The following is a 21,270-nucleotide window of genomic DNA, read 5'->3' on the forward strand; positions in this document are numbered from 1 at the left end:
CAGTGACCAAATGAAAACTTTTCTTGCCGTCATGATTTTCATGCTCTGTTTTGGAAAAGTGAGAGCACTTAAAGATGGGCAGATAATTAAGTTTGAGATCTTGCTGCTGCTAAAAACAGCTTTGCTCTATTCCCACCCCCGCTCTTTTTTTTTTTTTCCAGCCTTCAAAATGCAGAGGCTTAAAAGCCTCTTTTGTACGGAGGGGAACTATGCTAATTCAAAGTCCATTTCCCATCAGAGTCTTTTTTTCTCATGTCATAGTTGAGCTATGAATGATGCTAAAGGGGAACAGGATGGAACTGTGCTTTGGGAGAGCCTGCTGCTGAGCACTGGGCATTGAAAAGCAGGGTGAATGGCCCAGCAGCGTCCGGTCACCCATGGAGATCGCACCGGCTGGTTGCCCAGAGATGAGCTGGGACCTGTGAAGCTGACTCTTCTTGTCTTCTTTCCCCTTTCGAAACAGACCCAAGTGGGGTTCACGCCCCCTGCTTCCCCATTTCGGGCTGCTGTACACTTCGACATGATTCAGTCATTGGGGAGGGGGAGTGATCTGAGGGACTTTAATCCAGGGCTTCAACATCCTTGGCCAGCCCCAAAATAAACAACCAGTCAATCAGTGGTATTTATTGAGCCCTTACTGTGTGCTGAGCACTTGGGAGAGTACTATACCACAGAGTTAGTAGACTTGTTCCCTGCCCACAAAGAGTCTAGAAGGAGTTTACGATCTCAAATAATAATAATAATGATAGCAGCAGCATGGCTTAGTGGATGGAGTACAGGCATGGGAGTCAGAAGAACCTGGGTTCTAATCCGGACTCAACCGCTTGTCTGCTCTGTGACTTTGAGCGAAGTCACTTCTCTGGGCCTCGGTTACCTCATCTGTAAAATAGCGATCAAGTCTGGGAGTCCTCTGTGAGACGGGGACTGTGACCAACCCGATTATCTTGTATCTACCCCAGTGCCTGGCAAGTAGTAAGAACTTAATAAATGCCACAATTATTACTAATGATAATTGTGATATTTAAGCACTTTCTATGCAACAAATGCTATAGTAAGTACTGGGATAAATACAAGATAATCAGGTTGGTCACCGTCCCTGTCCTACATGTGGTTCACAGTCTAAGTGGGAGGGAGAACAGGTATTAAAGAGGAATGTCCATCTGAGAGAAACAAGCAGCTCCTTCGTAAGTGCCGGCAATAGCTTGTCTCCACTGAGACCCTAATTTGAAAAGTATCAGTGACTGCCACCAAGGCCCCATCTTGGCCCGTGTTCGTGATGCTTGGGTTTCTGCTACCACAGTCCACCTCCAAACCAGCCTCACAACTAGAGGTATTCCTGACTTGATTATGACGCTCAAAGGCCAGATTTGGCATTCCACTTCTTGCTAGGCTCTTTCTAAGCCCCTGGTGATTCTCAAGTACTACTAGGGGCTGAACGGGGCAGGCTGGGAGCCAAACTGCCATGGCTGCTGGCCCCACCTTCAGGGCCATGGTAGTAGAGGTCTTCTAAAATAGTTTATCCACCCACACATATGTGCTTGAATATTGGGAAAGCTCCATTTTCTATTGAATTTTCTCAAGACTGTGAAACCAGCGTGATTTAAGGGAGTTGGGGGAGGGATCATCATCATCAATGATATTTATTGAGCACTTAATATGTGCAGAGCACTTGGAAGAGTTAGTACTACAGAGTTGCTAGACCTCGTCCCTGCCCACAATGAGCTTACGTTCTGGTGGTGGAGAAAAAGAGGATCTAGAGCAAGCGGGGACCTCTTTGTGGTTCCGGGGTGTTCTCATCCCAGAATCAGAAATGCGAGCCAAACATCCCCTCACTCCCCTGCAGCCACAGGGAAGAAGGGGAGAGGAGAGGAAGAGGAGAGAGGAGAAGATGGGGGGACAGAGAAGCATAGGACAGTTGGGAAGAGGAGGACAAGAAAAGAACAGAGGAGGGAGAGGGAGAAGCTGATAAAAAGTATAACGGGAAGGGTTTGAGCTAGGACAACAGAGGGGAACAGAGGACTATGGAATGACAAGGAAGAAACACGGAGGCAGCAGTGGAGGGGGAAGGAGAGGAAAAGACAGATGGAGAGAAATGTTAAAATCTCATGCGTGTTTCACAGAAGTCAGCTAGTTTTTCCTACTTATTTTGGTCACTTGGAATCCAGAAAGTGGAGCGCTGGTTCATCCCAGAGCAGTCCAGCATTGCAAATTGCCAGTTGTTTGAGCATGTAAGCACCTATGTCCTTCTCAGCCCTCACCTGCTCTTGGTGACAGAAGGCAGGACTGGCCTTATATGAGCCAAGAAGTTCAACCTCGTCCCCAGTCGGTCTTTCCCCGCATATTGCTGGCCCTTGCTCCGCTGCTGGGGAGCCTTGGGCATCCAGGCTGATGTCTAGCCTTGGCTAGGCCCCACGGTTGGGAAGAGGAGGTCGGGAGCCCCATCTCCGGCTGAGGGAAGCCTTCCTCCTCCAAATCCCAGCCGTCTGCTGGGGGTGGCAGAAGGGGAGCAGTGCCATCCCTTGTGGCTTTCCCAAGACAGGGGCAGTCCGATTTGGCTCAGTTCAGTTCTCTCCTCATCCCTCCTGTCTTCCACAGCTTCCCTTTGGTCATGAATGGGGGTTGTGACTGGTGGCCCGGAGGCACCCCAGGGAGGCCTGGCTATCTTTCTGCCTCAAAGGGACTTGGCATTTCTCTGGGATCTCCAGCACATTTATGCTTGGTCTGATGAAATAGCTCAGTGTAGCAGAGCCTCTGAGCAAGACCTGGGATTTTGTGTAGAAGCCACTGGCCTCAACCAATCCAGACCTCTCCTTCCCCCTCGACTGCTGCCTCCGTGTTACCTCCTTGCCATTCCATAGTCCTCTGTTCCCCTCTGTTATCCTAGCTCAAACCCTTCCCGTTATACTTTTTCTCTGCTTCTCCCTCTCCCTCCTCTGTTCTTTTCCTGTCCTTCTCTTCCCAATTGTCCTATACTTCTTTTTCCCCCATATTCTCCTCTCTCATCTTCCTCTCCTCTCCCCTTCTTCCCTGTGGCTGCAGGGGAATGAGCAGATGTTTGGCTTTCATTTCTGATTCCAGGATGAGAGCATCCCGGAAAGTGGAAAATGGGGCATTAGCAATTCCCACCTGTGGTCAGTGTGTGGGTGGCTTCTGGTCTCCCCAGATGACACCATTTCATTGTCAATGGTACTTTCTGAGCACTTACTCTGGGCAGAGTACTGTACTAAGTGCTTGGGAGAGTAAATAAGCCCTTAGTGGAGTTCTTAGTGCAAGGTAAGCACTCCTTAAATCCCACTGATTGATACAGTAGAGACAATAGTTGGGCTGCACACTTCAGCAACGGGAAGCTCCTCAATTAACTTTGCTCTGGGAACTGAGAACCTGCTTAGTGTTTGGATGTGAAGAGAGATGTGTCAGAATGCTCACCGCTCTCCCCAGGCAACAAAATGAAGCAATGGCCAGTTCTCTCCCTTCACTCACTAGGAAGGTTTTGTCAGCACATCGGAGAAAAGGGGAAGATTTCCAGACTGAAGTACGTCAGGGAGACTGAGGCAGATGAACCTGGGACATTTCCAAACAGACTGCTCTCTCGTAATTGGGGTTTGTGGAGACCAACAGCTGATGCGATGATGATGGTAATGTCTTTAGTAACCCCTGGGACCCGATCCCAACGTGAAGGGCCTTTGCAGCTGTTGTCTTCGAGGCCTTTCCTCTTACGTATTTTCTTCCTCTTCATTCTCCATCCCTTACTCCATCTTCTCTTCTCCTTCCTCCCACCTCTTCCCTTCTCTCTCTTTTCCTTTTCCTCTTCACTACATTCCTCCTCCTCTTCCTTCTCCATGGCCTCTCTATCTTCTTCTTCCCCTAATAGAGCATTTGTAAAATGTTTTAGGTATAATTAACCACATATAAAGCATAATCTTAACCTCTATTCTATACGTACTAAGATATAGGTTTGGTAATAGTTCTTGTATCTTAGCATGTAGTGGTCAGGTGAGGTCCCCAACTGATAGAGGTAAAACTTGGAAATCATGGAAAAAGCAGTTTCCCCCGTATGTTCCTCGATGATTAATGTTCTGCAGGTTGAGGGTCACAGACACTGAACAAACACAGGCCTGGGTTTTGGAGTCAAACCATTCTGAGGGCAGGACCCCGGAGCCAGAGGCACCTTGATGCAAAGTTCCCGGGGCTGCAACTACAATAACTCATTAATCTTCACATCGGCGCTGACTCAGTCTGAGTTAAGCGACGTCTTCTCCAAATGAGGGTGGGAGGGATCCCAGCTGAAACAACATGCCCCGAAGAAAAGGGATTTTGGCAGAGCTACACATTGAGAATGGAAACGTTCAGACTTGCTCGATTGAACGCTGACCTTTCTCCCCGAGGCAGGGACCCGTCCGCTAGTTCTGAATTCGCCAGATTCAGGCACAGTGGAATCTACCCTGAATTTGGATTTTCTAGCTCAGGTCCACCAGCCAGCTAGTTCTCACTTCTCACCGTCAGATGTATTCTTTCAAGACTGTCCACCAGGTTTCTCCCTCTTGCATAGTGGCTCTCTTTTTCTACTACTCACCAGCTTACATTCTTCACTACTCCCCAGGTCAACTAAGAGAACAAACCTTGCCTGGAACTCTCTCCTCTTCCAAATCTGCCAAACCGCAGCTCTCCCGGTCTCCGAGCTTTCCTGAAATTACAGCCCTCCAAGAAACCATCCCCAATTAATGACCAATACCACGTTATATCAACCCAAAAGCCATCCTTAGCATTCGTGTGTTTCAAATCCACCCTCAGCACATATATGTACATATGTAGGTTCAATTAGGCATTCAACTTTTTGTACTCCTGCTGTTAGATCCTTATTCTTGCTCCCATTCCCACAATTGGTAAATAATTAAAGCCTGCCTGTCTCCCACCTTAGAGTGTATGTCTTCGGAGGCAGAGATGGTGTCATCTCGTTCTGGTTACTACAGTACTCACTACACAGTCCAGCGCTTAGAACAGTGCTTTGCACATAGTAAGCACTTAATGCCATCATTATTATTACTCAGTACATACCATGGATTGCATTGTACTAAGTGCTTGAGGGAATGATTTTGCACTCTTTTGCCCTTAGATCTTGTATTTTAACAGGGGAAAGAGAACAGAAATATAGTACATCCCTCTGTGCATTAAAGCCACTGCAAATCAGGCATCAATCAATCATCATCATCAATTGTATTTATTGAGCGCTTACTGTGTGCAGAGCACTGTACTAAGCGCTTGGGAAGTACAAATTGGCAACATATAGAGACAGTCCCTATCCAACAGTGGGCTCACAGTCTAAAAGGGGGAGAAAGAGAACAAAACCAAACATACTAACAAAATAAAATAAATAGAATAGATATGTACAAGTAAAATAAATAGAGTAATAAATATGTACAAACATATATACAGGTGCTGTGGGGAAGGGAAGGAGGTAAGATGGGGGGGATGGAGGGGGGACGAGGGGGAGAGGAAGGAAGGGGCTCAGTCTGGGAAGGCCTCTTGGAGGAGGTGAGCTCTCAGTAGGGCCAATAATCATATTTATTGAGCACTTACTGTGTGCAGAGCACTGTACTAAGTGCTTGGGAAGTACAAGTTGGCAACATATAGAGACGGTCCCTACCCAACAGTGGGCTCACAGTCTAGAAGGGGGAGACAGAGAACAAAACATATGAACAAAATAAAATAAATAGAATAGATATGTACAAGTAAAATAGAGTAATAAATACATACAAACATATATACAGCACACAATACACTATTTAGTGCCTAGAGCAAGGCACTTGTATGTCAGATCCCTGCCTGCAAGCAGCTCCCAGGATGAGGGGGGCAGTTGTACACACACGTTTGAGAAAACACTCACACACACCCCTCTGGAAACCAACACACACGCCACCCCTTTCAGGGAAAACAGGTTTCCAGTGGGCCAGAGACATGTTCAGCCAGCCAGAACGTGCACACACACAAAATCAGAGTGATCACTCTATGTTGTGGAGGAAGGGTAAAACAAGAGAGAAGGCTAGTAGCTTGGCAGCCAGGAGGATCTAACCAGGAGAGGCTTCATGGAGGCCGGAGGAACTGAGCTCTCCTTCAGAGGGGGAAGCGTGTGGTTGGGGGTGTATGAAGAAGTAGGTTACTCTCCCTCTGTTGTCGTAACTACAGGGCTCCCCAGTGCCCTCTGGCCTTGTGTTCTGCCCTCTCCTTGGGACAAGCGCGAGGGAACTTGAGCGTCCCCGTTGTGTGCCCAGTGGTGCCGTCCGCAGCCACTTGGTGAGTCGCAGAAGGGACTGTTGGTACATGACCAGGATGTCAATAGGTGCTGTTCAGAGCTCAACAAAGAGCAACTACTGTTCAATTGCCCTAGGATGTCCCGAGGAGACGAGTTAATTGGGAGCCCTCGGAATAGAGGCCCTTGATGGCTCTTAATGAGGAAACCGAACCCGCAGAGAGGATGATAATTAATTGGATCAGCTGTGTTGCTTGTGATTTATACCTTTATACCAGGGAGGAGTGGGAAAAGGGCTTTAAAATGCTCTTTGAATGCTCCTTGTTTTACCAAGGGGGTAAAAAACCATCGTACTGCGGTGAATGACTGGCAAGCAAAACGCCGACAACATCCCCGGGGATGAGGGGGATTACCAATTATTCTTTCGAAGGGAGGTTTTCCATTAGGAAGTCAATCAGTAGCGTATACTGAGCACCTCCTGCCTGCAGAGAACTGTACTAAGCCCTTGGGTGAGTACAGTTGAGTTAGAAGACATGATCCCTGTGGTCCAGGTTGCATTCATTGATCGAAGCTTGAGTCGTTGTGTTTGTGCTGCTCGGAGGTCATCCGGATGAAGAATAGTTTGATGGGTAACCGTCGAAAGCTTTTCCGGAGGCCCGGCTGGGGCTGCATAAACAGTAACAGAACAAAGCCACAAATGGCTGGAGAAGCAAAGTAGCCTAGTTGAAAGAGCTTGAGCCTAGGAGTCAGAGGATCTGGGTTCCAATCCCAGCTCTGCCACTTACCTGCTGTCTGACTTTGGACGGTTCATCCAACTTCTCTGTGCCTCAGTTTTCTCAGCTGTACAATTTTAAAGTATACAGTTTTCTCAGCGTGTACAGCTGTACGTACTGAGCGGCAGCATGGCTCAGTGGAAAGAGCGCGGGCTTGGGAGTCAGAGGTCATGGGTTCAAATCCCGGCTCCGCCTGTTGTCAGCTGTGTGACTTTTGGCAAGTCACTTAAGTTCTCTGTGCCTCAGTTCCCTCATCTGTAAAATGGGGATTAAGACTGTGAGCCCCCCGTGGGACAACCTGATCACCTTGTAACCTCCCCAGTGCTTAGAACAGTGCTTTGCACATAGTAAGCGCTTAATAAATGCCATTATTATTATTGTTGTGTGAGCCCCATGCGGGACAGGGACTGTGTCCAACCTGCTTCATTTGTGTCTTCCCCAGTGCTTAACAAATACCGTCATCATCATCATCATCATTATTATTATTATTAGAATGTGCGACTCTCTTTGGTCCATACACTGTGTGAGGAGAGCACGTGTGAGAGAAGCAGCCTGGCATAGTGGTAGGGACTGTCTCTATATGTTGCCAGCTTGTACTTCCCAAGCGCTTAGTACAGTGCTCTGCACACAGTAAGCGCTCAATAAATACGATTGATGATGATGATGATGATAGTGGATAGATAGCACGGGCCTCCTGGGAGTCGGAAGGTTGTGTTTTGTAATCCCGGCTCAGTCACTTGTCTGCTGGGTGACCTTGGGCAAGTCACTTGCCTTCTCTGGGCCTCAGCTCCCTCATCTGCAAAATGGGGGTTAAGACTGTGAGCCCTATGTGGGACAGGGACTCTGTCCAACCCCATTTGCTTGTTTCTACCCCTGCTTTTAGTACAGTGCCTGGCACATAGTAAGCGCTTAAAAATACCATTATTATTATGATGATGATTACTTAAGACGGTGGCATTTATCAAATGCTTCCTGTGTGCAGAGCACTGTACTAAACACTTAGGAGAGTAGAGTACAACAAAGTTGGTGAAGAGGATCCCCGCCCGGAGAAAGCGGAGGTGATGGGCAATCCTGCCGGTGTGCTCTGCCAGAGCAGAGGGCACAGGGAATAAATCAAAACGAGCGGCACAATAACCGGGTCCCATGGGAAAGTGAGCCTTGTGATTGTGCGGTGACATACACACTCCTTAGAGACCGTGTCGGAGCCGGGTGAGCTTCATAGCTGAGTCATGCGGCAGGCGGGGAGGGGGCACCTCTTTTCATTCTCATACACTTTCCCTCTTCTGATGTCACAAATCTATTCTTCGCCCCGGAGAATTGATTAACATTCACTGGGAGGCTTTGGAGAGGAGAAAGGAGGGGAGGTTGGGAGCGAGCTGGGGACAGAAGAAAGGGGAGCGAGGGGGGCGGTGGGGAAAGGGTGGTGAGGAAGCCCCTTTGAATGCAGCTGGGATGGGAAGAAACTCCAAACACAATCTGAGCCCAAGGGCTATTTCATAGCTGGGATCCTCTATGACATACGACTGGGTCCCGCGCTCAGCAGGCATCTCTATGGACCAGTAAGCAGAGTGAAATCGAAGCTGACAAGACTTGGGCATCTCGGAGAGGACCGCAACCTACTGTAGCGACGCGCCGAGCTACTCAATCACCGCAGCTGTAAAGAAGAGAGTCAGAAAGAAAGGGGGGCGGGGGGAGAGAGGGTTTGCTTTTGGGGGGAGGGAAGTTGGGGAAGGCATTTTTGGTGGATGGTATGAAGCCAGCCATGGAAACTGCAGCAGAAGAAAACCCAGAACAAAGCCAAGAGAAAAAAGGTATTCCGGGCTCTTAACAATAGCCTGTTTAAATCTTTTCACCCAGGGCGCTTAAAAGGGGTAGGGGTCGTTTGGGTCTGCCTTTTAGAGCAGCTCTTCAACAATTGTTTCTGCATCTTCCAGCTGTCGGAGACCTTTCGCATTCATCTGGAGGCAAATTAATAGGGCAGCGGTCCTTTCCCTCCGCGTTCTTGTTTTCTTCAAACCTACATGCATCACAGTCGGATAGCGGTGTTTTGCAGGGAGGGTGTGCTACTCCACTAGCTTATCACAATGGGTAAATAGGTTGAGGAAGAAATATCTATTAAAAAAAGAGAAAAGCTCTCTAAACACAGCACACTGGGGACGAACGTCTTCGCAGGGTTGGTGATGGAATTGCATGTGATTCTCCGCTAATGTTCAACAGTACCTTTGGTGAAGGGCAAGCCAGGGAGTGAGGGGATGATTTTCCTTTGTCTCTTTGGGCCTTTTGGATATTTCGCCCCGCAATGCTTGGCGGGTTTGGCTTTTTAAAGAAAGGGGCGTAAGGCACAATGGACCATTTTGGTCATCCGTCATAAATGCTGCTTCGATGGGGGCCAGGGGTGGAATGAGAGCTGTGATCAGCTAATGATTTCAATGCAAGAAAATGGCAGGGAGCGGAAAGGTTTAATGAATCTGTGGGCTACAGGTGACTTTACTGACAGAAGTTTAGTGGGCCCAGGATAGATTCAAATCCACAAGAACCATTAGATTATAGCCTTTACCGACCACAGCAAAGTGTATCATTTGCGGACTGGCAGATCATGGAAGATTAGAGTAATACCAATAAGTCCTACGAAGAGATAAATCTCTGGTAGAAAAGAAGTCCTGTTCGCGTTATTTATCCTGTTAACGGCCTTCTGACGGTAGCTAGACAATGGCTGTCTTTAGGCCCCAGTCACAAATATGAATTATTTATCAGCCCATATGGTCCTGGCGAGAGGGCGTAGATTTCAATTTGCCATTTCAGAGTTTCCCTTGTCTAGAACAAATTCATCAAAATTGTTGCATCATTATTTTTTACCAAAGCAAAAAATATCCATCAGAGTGGACAGTTTAGCCCTTTATTTTCCTACATAAATCAAAAGATATTCAAAAACAGTGAAACCTGGCACCAGATCATCATGGATGGAAATGAACCATCAGGGTCCCTGTATTTCCAGTGTTGCCCAATTGAGATCAGACTTAAAGCTCACTGCTGCAGGACTACAGAACCAGGATTTTATCATGCAGGTAGCATGCTTGCCAAATGCACCGAAACGACTCTGATGGAGCCAGCCCTGTTAAGCTCTCTGCCGGGCAGTGGGAGAGGAGAAGGCAAACAGGGAGAAGAGGCAGGGAGGATGGAAAACATGGATTGCATTTAGAAGCTAATCTGTGTACAAGTGTAAATTTTCCCGTTACAAATAGGGAGCATAGAACTATTCATTAATGCAGTTGAGAGCCGTTAGTCTGAATCCATTTTTGACGGGAGTTATATAATATAATCAAAATCAAGGTGGCTTTGAACAAGTTATGCGTCGGTGTCACAATTTTAAAGTATTTGAAGCTTTTTTCCCCATCATGGTAGCAATTTTGGCCATTGCTACATGCTAGGAAGTTTGATTTCATGCAGTCATAGCACCTGTCACAAACCGAAGCCTTTTCCCTGACAACCTGTCCTGGAAAATGAGGGCTGATATAAATCTAGCACTCATGTCGATTGACACAACGATGAGTTTTGAAAGTCTAGAAGCAGAATAGTCTTGTTTTGCTCCCCATGGAAAAGCTGAACTAACTTAGTAAAGTTTTGTCCGATATTTGCCTCAGTGATAAGCACGCCGGGGGTTTGAAGCAGTGTTGAAATTCTGGATGTAGCCACTGCAACCACTGCAAAATGGAGAAGGACAAAAGTCTATCTGCAGACATTATATTGCATGCTTAAGTGCATGAAAGAGGGCACGTAAGTCTCTGGTCCCTAACAATGGCGATGGTGATCATGGTCCAGTCACCATAAATAGTGAACTGGACAAGGTTCTGGTAATTTATCTTCAGTTAGATGAACATGATTATATGCCAACTGCCCAGAGCCAAATCTTACAGAACTACTTGATCTACAGAATTCTGAGTTTCCATTTCAAGAGAAACTAATTATTTTCCTTTTTTGACTATTTAGACTTAGTATATACATACCAGTCACATTCTCTCACAAACTGGGTTGCAGGAGGTATGCAAGTTTATGTTGCCTCTTTTTGAGGTTAAAGGTTAATGAAGTTTTCTAAAGATGGGAGACAGTTGCACACAGAGCATGCATTGTTCTAATTCTTGAACAGATAAACTACTCTTTTTTTTTTCTTTTTTCCCGGGGGGAAGTGATTACCAAATGTAATCCTTTAAATCTTGTCCATAAACATCCATTCTCCTGCTTGGTTCCTCCTCCTTTTCGCTGGCCATTTCCTCCTGGTCAGTGACTGCATTGACTTGGATGTCACATTCTTCCTCTCTCCAATGACCTCGTCGTCCGTCCCCCCCCCCCCCCCCCCCCCCGAGTAGACAGACCCCCAAGGAGTGATTTCTGATGGCCAGCACAATGATTACAAGCCACGTTCAAAATTAAATACTTTTTTTTCAGTCAGGATGACATCAGGTGAGTGACTCCTTTTCCTGTTTCCTCCTCATCCTCCTGCTCTTCTTCCTTCCCCTCCTGTTCCACCTTCTCCTTTCCCTCCTCCTCTTCTTCCTCCTTTCCCTCCTTCCTCTCTTCCTCTACCTCCTCCTTCCCTCTTCTTCTACTTCGTCCCCCTCCTCCTCCATTGCTTCTCTCCCACTTCTTGTTTCCTTCCTCCTTTACTTCTTCTTTCCTTCCTCTTCTACTTCTTTCCTTCCTCCTCTCCTCCTCTTTCCTTCCTCCTCTACTGTTTCTTCCCTTTCTCTTCTACCTCCTCCCCCTCTTCTTCCTCACCCACCTCCTCTTCCTCCTTTCCTCCTTTTTCCCTCCTCCCTCTCCTTCACACCCTCTTCTTTTCCCCTCCTCCTCTTCCCTCTCCACCTCCTCTTCACTCTCCACCTCCTCTTCCTACACTTCCACTTCCTCCTCCCGAGTCGTCCCCCAAGCCAACTTCAACAGGATTCCTAGTCCTCCTGTGGAGTTCATAGTTCTTCACAAAGACTCCCCACTGCCCCACAAACCACCCCCACAAAATGGCTGCTGCCACTTTTACAATCAAAAACTAAACATCACCCAGACAAACTAATAATCCTTAATAAGTGCTGGGGATGTATTTGTTTTTCTTTTATTAAGTTCCTGTAGCCCAGATGACAAGCATCAACAAAATGGTAAAAACCAAAATAGGTGCATGTCTTCGTTTTTCTTTTATTAAGTTCCTGTAGCTCAGATGACAGGCATCAACAGAATGGTAAAAACCAAAATAGGTACCAAGTTCAAATATTTTTTTCAGAGTGATGTGGGTGAATTCAGAGTTGGGGCTGAGAAAGGGCAAATCACTGCATGTGTGACTGTTTCTATCCTGTAGGTGTAACATTAAATCAAACCACAAGGATCGAGGGGCCATTGATTCACTGACATGCAATCAATAGGCAATGGGAAAAGCTACTTTTAATCAGTAACAGAAGGAACACATCACGCTTTGTTAATACGGAGCAGAGGTGCTCATTTTTCGTTTATTTAAACAAGATTTTGAAGTAAATAAAAGTCAACATATGGAATTGTTAGGGAGAACAGTGGTGCCTACTTAGAATGTCAAAGGCAAACCCTAAGGTAGTTTTATGGTATTAGGGCATAAAATGATACCAGATGGAAGTTTCTAAGAGTTGTTAATACAGGTGACAGGTACCAGATTGATTTTTCTAGCCACAGAAAGGTAAAATGTGGAAGTAGCACGCTCAGAAGAAGCATGGCCAACTAGAAAGAGCCTGAGCCTGGGAGCCAGAGGACCAGGGTTCTCATTCCAGCTCCACCACTTGTCTGCTGTGTGACCTTGAGCAAGTCACTTCACTTCTCTATGTCTGTTACCTTATCTTTAAAAGGGGGATTTAAGACTGTCAGCCCTATGTGGGACAAGGGAGTGTGTCCAATCTGGCTCAGTACAGTGCCTGGCACATATTAAGCACTTAATAAATACCCCCCTTCATACCCCCCCCCCCCCCCCGCCCCACCCAAAAACTACAAATACGGCCTTTTAAACGGGGAATTTTTTGTGGAAATGTCATTTGCTCCACTTGTGGAAAAAACCGAGGTGAGAATATAGACTTTTGCCCTTTGATTCAGGTTTTTATTTATTCATTCAATCATATTTATTGAGCGCTTACTGTGTGCAGGGCACTGTACTAAGCACTTGGGAAGTACAGATCGGCCACAGATAGAGACGTTCCCTACCCAACAACGGGCTCACAGTCTAGAAGGGGGAGACGGACAACAAAAGACAAGTAGACTAGATTTAATGCTAGTACCAGAGGGCCTGGCCACGATTCACCATCCACTCTGTCTCATCTTTGCCATTTTATCCAGCTTTCAGATTTTATATGCTTAATTAAGGCGGGAGAGAGGTGAACGGAAGAAAGGAGTAAAACGCTACTTTTTTACCGCAAGATTTCATCTGCGGTGCTTAGCCGAGGTGACCACCGGAAGATAGGACATATGGACCCCCCCTTGAGCGAGTGGGACAGAGTACCAGATGGTGGTGGGCATATGTGGTGGGTATGAGCTGGCTTGGTTTCACAGCTCTGCGTTGAAATCTGAGGTGGAAAAGCTGGCCTATGCCAATCGGTGCAACATTCACTTAGCCCCACTCCTTTCACCTTAAATGTCCCACTCTACCGCAGTTATTCCATTCCCATTGGGAATAGTTCTGCCACCTTTAAGGCATTCAGCGTTGTTTTATCTTCCTTTATTTGACTGGAGTAGAAAATGCTCAGTCTATAATTTTCTAGGCTCCCTAGTTCCTCGTTCTCCTCTCTTCAACACGTCTACGTGGCAATTTAGGCAAAATAAGAAAAACCGAGTGTACCATTCCTCCGGCTGTGTCTGCGAACAGGTGGAAGAGCTGATGATGGCTTTGGCAGTGAAATGAATGCCCTCTTTTATAGACTGGCTTTGCCTTAGAGTTGCTAAAGGATGTACACCATTCTTTGAGCAAATCCCATGTGGAGAGTGTTGTGTGATCCTAACTAGAACAGGAGTTTCCTTCACATAGTGACATATTTAAACGGCAATAGGTAATACTAGAGTGAAGGATGAGCTCTCTCGCAGAATGCAGGAATGCCGTGCTATTTCTGGAGGGTATCGAGCCACGGATTTCTTTTTTTCAGTCAACAGAGACGGTGTCTAGTAAATTCATTCAGTCGTATTTATTGAGCGCTTACTGTGTGCAGAGTAAATAGAATGGTTCTGTAAGAATCAGTTTGCTGTCCTTCCATGCTTGCGGCACAGTAGGACTCCAAGACGTACTTGCAGATTTCTCAGGCTACACTGGGGTGTTACGGCCCTTTCCTAGAAGAAGTGCTCTGCACATAGTAAGCGCTCAATAAATACGATTGATGATGAAGAAGAACCCCAACAAGGATCCAAGAGGAGCCAATTGCGTGGCCAGTGACTGTCATTACCAAGATGGGGTAATGATAGTAGCAATTTTATTATGGTGTTTGTCAAGTGCTTACTCTGTGCCAGGTACTGTACTAACCTCAGATGAGGGAACTGAGGCCCAGAGAAGTGGGTTCTAATCCGGCTCCGTCGCTTGTTTGCCGGGTGACTCTGGGTAAGTCACTTCACCTCTCTGGGCCTCAGTTCCCTCATCTGTCAAATGGGGATTGAGACTGTGAGCCCCACATGGGACAGGGACTGTGTCCAACCTGATTTGCTTGTATCCACCCTAGCTCTTAGTACAGTCCCTGTCACATAGTAAGTGCATAGCAAATACCGTAATCATTATTTTTTTTGTTACGGCCCTCGGCAGCCACCCCAGTCTTGGCCTGGCGCCCCGGTGCACCAGCGGGTAGGGACTGTCTCTATATGTTGCCAACTTGTTCGTCCCAAGCGCTTAGTACAGTGCTCTGCACACAGTAAGTGCTCAATAAATACGATTGATTGCTGAGCGAACTTCCCCTCTCTGCCTCGGGGCCATTTGCCGGAAATGAGAATGACTTTGACCCTTTCTTTGGGGTCAGGACGGATGGGATGTCACCTTCGTCCCGGGGCTCGTTCAGGGCTCAATCTCCCCTTAATGGAACATCAGCACACCCTCCCCGCTTTCATCCCTCCAGGGCCTCGCAGCCCACCGCCCCCAGATTGCTCACAGGCCACAACACATTCAGCTGAACCCTCTGTTCCTGCTGCCGCCACCAACACCCCAAGGCCCCCGGGCTGCTGCAAAATCTTTGCCCGGGCTTGACAAATTGTAGCCTGCTTTTACAGACCGCCTGGGAATCCGTGGGCAATTTGCAATCCCACTGCCCGAGCTCCGGCCCAATAATAATAGTGATAATAATTCTCATGATAATGGTATTAAGCGCTTGTTTTGAGTCAAGCGCTGTACGAAGCGTTGGGGTAGATAAAAAAGTGTCTGCAGATTATATACTTGGCAGCTACCCTGGCAACCCAGTATTCTACCACATGGTCCAATTGAAGATCTCTTGAATCCTGAGGGATTTACAGAGAAGCAGCGTGGCATAGTGGTTAGAGCACTGGCCTGGGAGTTAGGTCACGGGTTCTAATCCCCACTCCGCTACTTCTCTGCTGTGTGACCTTTGGCAAGTCAATAATAATAATAATAATGATGGCATTTGTTAAGCGCTTACTATGCGCAAAGCACTGTTCTAAGCACTGGGGACGATACAAGGTGATCAGGTTGTCCCACCTGGGGCTCACAGTCTTCATCCCCGTTTTACAGATGAGGTAATTGAGGCACAGAGAAGGTAAGCGACTTGCCCAAAGTCACACAGCTGACAAGCAGCAGAGCTGGGATTTGAACCCACGATCTCTGGCTCCCAAGCCCGTGCTCTTTCCACTGAGCCACGCTGATTCTTTGTGCCTCAGTTACCTCATCTGTAAAATGGGGATCGAGACTGTGACGTGGGACAAGGACTGTGTCAAGCCCGATTGGCTTGTATCCAACCCAGCGCTTAACACAGTTCCTGGCATATTGTAAGCATTTAACAAATATCATCATTATTATTATTATTATTATTATAATTATCGCCAGGGGAAACCGATCAGCAGACACCCCCTCCTGCTTACATCTCCTAATGTCGGGGAGGGCTGAAGCTTTAGGTGCTCTCAGTTTACAGATCGCTTCAAGTCTGCGAAGGGATCAGCCACTGACATTGGGGTCCTGGGAAAGCAAAACTATAATTTCCTTATTTCCTTCACCATGGAGAGAACCATGAGTCTTTTCAGCAGGCAAATCTTTAGGCAACTCTGACTCCACAGCTGCCAATAATCATCTGGGTCTGTTGGCTTTAGAGATTTTTAAAATAAAGCAGAAAAGAAAACATTATTGTGAGAAGCCACATATTTGTTCCAGAACAAGTGTCTGCCAGAAGTGGGAGGGGGAGGAAGAGAGGAAAGATTTGGAAGAGAATTTTAATGATCGCTGTGTTTGCAAAAGCCTGGGATGTTTATTTGCTTAATTTAATACAAGAGCGTAGAAGGAGATGTAAACACTAATAATTGCACCAGCAGTGGGGTCTGGACAGTAGAATGGGAACATCTGTATCGGTTGATTTCTTTTTCTTTTTTTTCTTTCCCCTTTGGTTGCTACAGATGGACTATAGTTCAGACACGAGACAACAGCATTTTTTGTTCAGGATGCTTTACTCTCATTTTCAAATAAGCAAATGAATATACTGAGCAGAAGTCATTGCTGGGGACACTGACTTTTTCTCACCTGAAATTGGCAGTGATCACCAGAGGAGAAATGGAAATTGGCAGGTACCGCTGGCTGTACCGGAGCTCAAGGCCACACCACTACCATCGTGGGCCAGCAGTGAGAGGCAGTGTTAGTCCTTTGGGAACACCAGGTAAATAAGTTGTGGGGGTGATTTCTGAATAGAAGCCCGAGGAACTGATTTGCTCTAATGCTTCTGTTTTACCTCCTGTTGTGCTTCGTCCCTTAGACATCACTTATGGATCGTCCGATGTGGGTCTCCCTCCTTCCCCGCACTGTGCTCCGTGGTGGTGTTCGGTAATCCCGCTGATTCCCCGGCCCACCGTTTTGGAAGAGAGCCCGTTGTGTTTATCCCCCCAACCCCACAAACAAGTTTGCCAGGCTGGGTCATGCAGTTACAGGGGCTAACTGACCTGAGCTCAGAAAACAGACTAAATACATGGAAGTACACAGGCAGTCTTTGGGCGCCTCCTGCCAACTGCTCCTTCACCCCGATCCATTTTGAGAGAGAGCCTGCTTTGTTTTGAAAAGAGACAATTTTATCTTGTGGTCCACTGAGAGAGAGGGATGGTTGCTGTAGAATCAAGAGGGAAATAATAATAATAATAATAATAATAATAATAATAATAATAATTGTGGCATTTGCTAAGCTTTTGTGATGTCCCAAGCATTGTGCTAAGGACTGGGGTAGATACGATCAGGGTGGACATGGCTCTGAATTAGAGAAGCAGTGTGGCCTAGTAGATAGAGCATGGCCTAGGAGTCAGAAGGACCTGGGTTCTAATCCCAGCTCTGCCATTTGTCTGCTGTGTCATCTTGGGCATGTCACCTCTCCGTTCCTCAGGTACCTCATCTGTAAAATGGGGATTAAGACTGTGAGCCCCATGTGGGGCACGGGCTATGTCCAACTGATTAGCTTGTGGTGTCTACCCCAGCGCTTAGTACAGTGCCTGGCACATAGTAAGAGCTTAAAAAGTGCCATTAGAAAAATAAGTAAATACCACTGATTGATTGGACCCGTTGACTTAGCCTTGACTGCTGTTTCATCACAGCATGGGTGGCATCTTGGCAAGAGTAATGGTGCTCAGTCAACCAGTGGCATTTATTGGGAGCCTACTTTGGGTAAAGCATGGTGTTAAGTGTTTGGGAGAATACAGTAGATTAGGTAGACAAGATCCCTGTACAGTGGAGCATATATACAGTCAAGCTGGAGAGGCACACAACTAAAATAACTTCCAGGTAGGGGGAAGCAACAGAGTTTCAATTTATGTACATAAGTACTGTGGGAATAAGAGGGTTATGGGGAGCTCAGTGCTTAAGGGGTGAGTATTCTAATGCATAGGTGAGATGGAAGTGTGGAAGTGTCAGTAGGGTGGGAAATAAGAGGGGGAGATGAGGTAATTAGTCCCTTTAGAAAGGTTTTGAAGAGGAGGAGAGAAAGTAGCCTGTCAGATGTAAAGGGGGAGGGAGAGCGAGATTATCCTGAGTAGGTTGGTGTTAAAGGAAGGAAGAGTGTGGGCCGAGTCCTGGTGGGAGAGGAGTGAAGGAAGGAAGCTGGGAGAACTGATTTAGTGCCCTAAAGTGCCTTTAACTCAGAGCAAAACTTTTGGCAGAGTAGTTAACCCCGACTCTCTTCTACCATCCTGCCTCCGCCGAAACCACCGGCCTCCTCGTGCGCTGTGTTCCGATCCGGAATGCCCATTCCGGAATGAGACTGCCGGGGGCAGCTGCCCGATTCCCTGTCTGGGGAGCGGCTTCTTTCCTGGGATTCCTTAAATGGGGACAGGGGGAGACCTGGATATGACAGAGCGCTGGCACTGATTTCCGGGGTCTCGTCACTTTACGGGATGAACTAGGGGGTAATCGCTGGGCAGAGGCCGATTCCAGCAGGTCTCAGTATTCCTAGTTCCTGTTGCAGGTGTGGCGATGTCCTCTCGCTGGGCTTCCCCTTGATTTCCTGCCCATATGAATTCCTTCCATTGGAAACTACCTGCCATAAAAATACAGTGTATCTAAGTTGTGGGATTGAAAAAGCCCCTTGTTTATATTGGAATATTTGGTAGATTTAAAATTCTTTGAAAAATGCAGTTCAGGGGAGGTGGGTTTTAACTATTTTTTTCATGAGTGGACAGTAGGTGGAATTGGATTTTTCAGAGCCTCTGGTCTCTTCCCCCTGCCACCATATTCATCTCCTTTTTGTCTCCTTCTCTGCTAGTTCAGTGGGCAAAGGGAGGGAGATACATCCCGGTATTATTTAGAGCAGCAAAAGCTGTGCTGTTTGTGTGTTAAACAGAGGAATTACATGCAGTCCCACCTTCCCCGGGTACCGGTTGCCTTCCTGTTACGATGTGAATTGGGAGGTAGAGGATTACGTTCAGACCATCAGAGAGAATGGGACCCGGAGGTGGGAAAGAGCGTTGGAGCTTCTCCCAAAGTGCCAGAGCCATTCCCAGAGAGGAAACATAGGCCCGGCGAAAATCGGGCTCTGGGATTTTAAAATTGCTATACTGTTTTGCCTTCTACAGTTCTACTGATGCTGTATAGCTCAACAGTAAGTGTCCATCTTTCATTCATTCAATCGTATTTATTGAGCGCTTGCTGTGTGCAGAGCACTGTACTAAGCGCTTGGGAAGTACAAGTCGGCAACATATAGAGACGGTTCCTACCCAACAGGCTCACAGTCTAGAAGGTGGAGACAGACAACAAAACAAAACATGTAGACAGGTGTCAAAGTCATCAGAACAGGTATAATTAAAGCTATATACACATCATTAACAAAATAAATAGAATAGTAAATATGTACAAGTAAAATAGAGTAATAAATCTGTACATACAAATACAAGTGCTTGTGGGGAGGGGAAGGAGGTAGGGTGGAGAGGAGGAGAGGAAAAGGGGGGTTCAATCTGGGAAGGCCTCCAGGAGGAGGTGAGCTCTCAGTAGGGCTTTGAAGGGAGGAAGAGAGCTAGCTTGGTGGTTGTGCGGAGCGAGGGCATTTCAGGCCGGGGGAAGGACGTGGGCCGGGGTTGATGGCGGGACAGGCGAGAACGAGGCACGGTGAGGAGGTTAGCGGTGGCAGAGGAGCGGAGGGTGCGGGCTGGGCTGGAGAAGGAGAGAAGGGAGGTGAGTTAGGAGGGGACGAGGTGATGGACAGCCTTGAAGCCGAGAGTGAAGAATTTTTGGTTGATTCGTAGGTTGACAGGCAGCCACTGGAGATTTTTGAGGAGGGGAGTAACATGCCCAGAGCATTTCTGCACAAAGATGATCCGGGCAGCAGAGTGAAGTATAGACTGAAGCGGGGAGAGAAAGGAGGATGGGAGATCAGAGAGGAGGCTGATGCAGTAATCCAGTTGGGATAGGATGAGAGATTGAACCAGCAGGGTAGCGGTTTGGATGGAGAGGAAAGGGTGGATCTTGGCGATGTTGCGGAGATGAGACTGGCAGGCTTTGGTGACGGATTGGATCTTAATGGTGTGATTGACCTACTATCTGGATGCTATGTTATTCCCAATAAAGCGTGCCCAGGTCTTCCTGGTACCATGAATTATTTCACTTGGAAGGGAAAAAAGCTTAGCTAATAGGAGGTCTAGGGGACTGTTCCCAGTTTTCTTTTGATGTGGTCTAATTCCTTCTATTGCTGGTACATTTATCACAGCTGTATCAAAGACTAACAGTTTCTCTCTTCTCTGGCCATGTGTTGATTTATTTATTTTTGAGGTATGTTCCTTTTGAAATGGTTGAGATGTTTTCTGTTGTTAGCCACGGTCAGAATGTGTAAATGCTAGCTTAGATCCCAAATCCAAGGCCATGGGGAGCCTGGGTTCTGTTTCCCAGCCTTGGTGACGGTTTCTGGGACCTCCCCGGGCTTTCAAAAGGGATCTGATGGCTTTTGTTTGGGGTCCTGTGCCGGGCCTGGCTGACACAAGGTTGACACACAATACCCTCTCACCTCTTCTTACTGTTTGTTGATGCCTTTAGACCTTTAAACCCACCTGCAGAGGCATTTTTGGTATTTGCGTGGACTTTGTAGCAGATTTGGTTTCTTACTACAACCCAAATCGCACACTTGGCTCCTCTAATGCCAACCGACTCGCTGTACCTTGATCTCAGCGTGGCTTAGTGGAAAGAGCCCGGGCTGGGGACTCAGAGGTCGTGGGTTCTAATCCCGGCTCTGCCACTTGTCAGCTCTGTGACTCTGGGCAAGGCACTTCACTTCTCTGGGCCTCAGTTCCCTCATCTGTAAAATGGGGATTAAGACTGAGCGCCCCACGTGGGACAATCTGATTACCTTGTATCCCCCCCAGCGCTTAGAACAGTGCTTTGCACATAGCGCTTAACAAATACCAAAATTATTATTATTATTATTCTCTGGGCCTCAGTCACCTCATCTGTAAAATGGGGATTAAGACTGATAACCTTATACTTATCCCAGAGCTTAGAACAGTGCTCGGCACATAGTAAGCGCTTAACAAATACCATCATTATTATTATTATTATCACTCCGCTAACCCCTTGCCCTGTAACTTCCTCCCTCTTCACCT

At 47.1% G+C, this 21,270-nt stretch overlaps 1 protein-coding gene across 6 annotated transcripts in view; it reads left to right on the forward strand.

Moving 5' to 3' along the window:
* GPM6B (glycoprotein M6B) overlaps nucleotides 1–21,270 on the forward strand; it is a 102,860-nt gene that overhangs the window by 61,667 nt on the left and 19,923 nt on the right. For 2 of the 6 annotated variants that reach the window (XM_038757309.1, XM_038757311.1), the window contains exons 1-2: nucleotides 8,737–8,831; nucleotides 16,746–16,865. The exons of 1 other annotated variant lie outside the window; for it this stretch is intronic. In XM_038757309.1, coding sequence (XP_038613237.1) covers nucleotides 8,771–8,831; nucleotides 16,746–16,865 — 181 coding nt within the window. In that variant the 5' untranslated portion in view covers nucleotides 8,737–8,770. Of the gene's footprint in view, nucleotides 1–8,736; nucleotides 8,832–16,745; nucleotides 16,866–21,270 lie in introns of those variants that run through there. 3 more of the 6 variants (XM_038757312.1, XM_038757314.1, XM_038757310.1) reach the window with 2 other exon arrangements.

The sequence above is a fragment of the Tachyglossus aculeatus genome, chromosome 15 (assembly GCF_015852505.1).
Source record: "Tachyglossus aculeatus isolate mTacAcu1 chromosome 15, mTacAcu1.pri, whole genome shotgun sequence".
Taxonomy (NCBI): domain Eukaryota; kingdom Metazoa; phylum Chordata; class Mammalia; order Monotremata; family Tachyglossidae; genus Tachyglossus; species Tachyglossus aculeatus.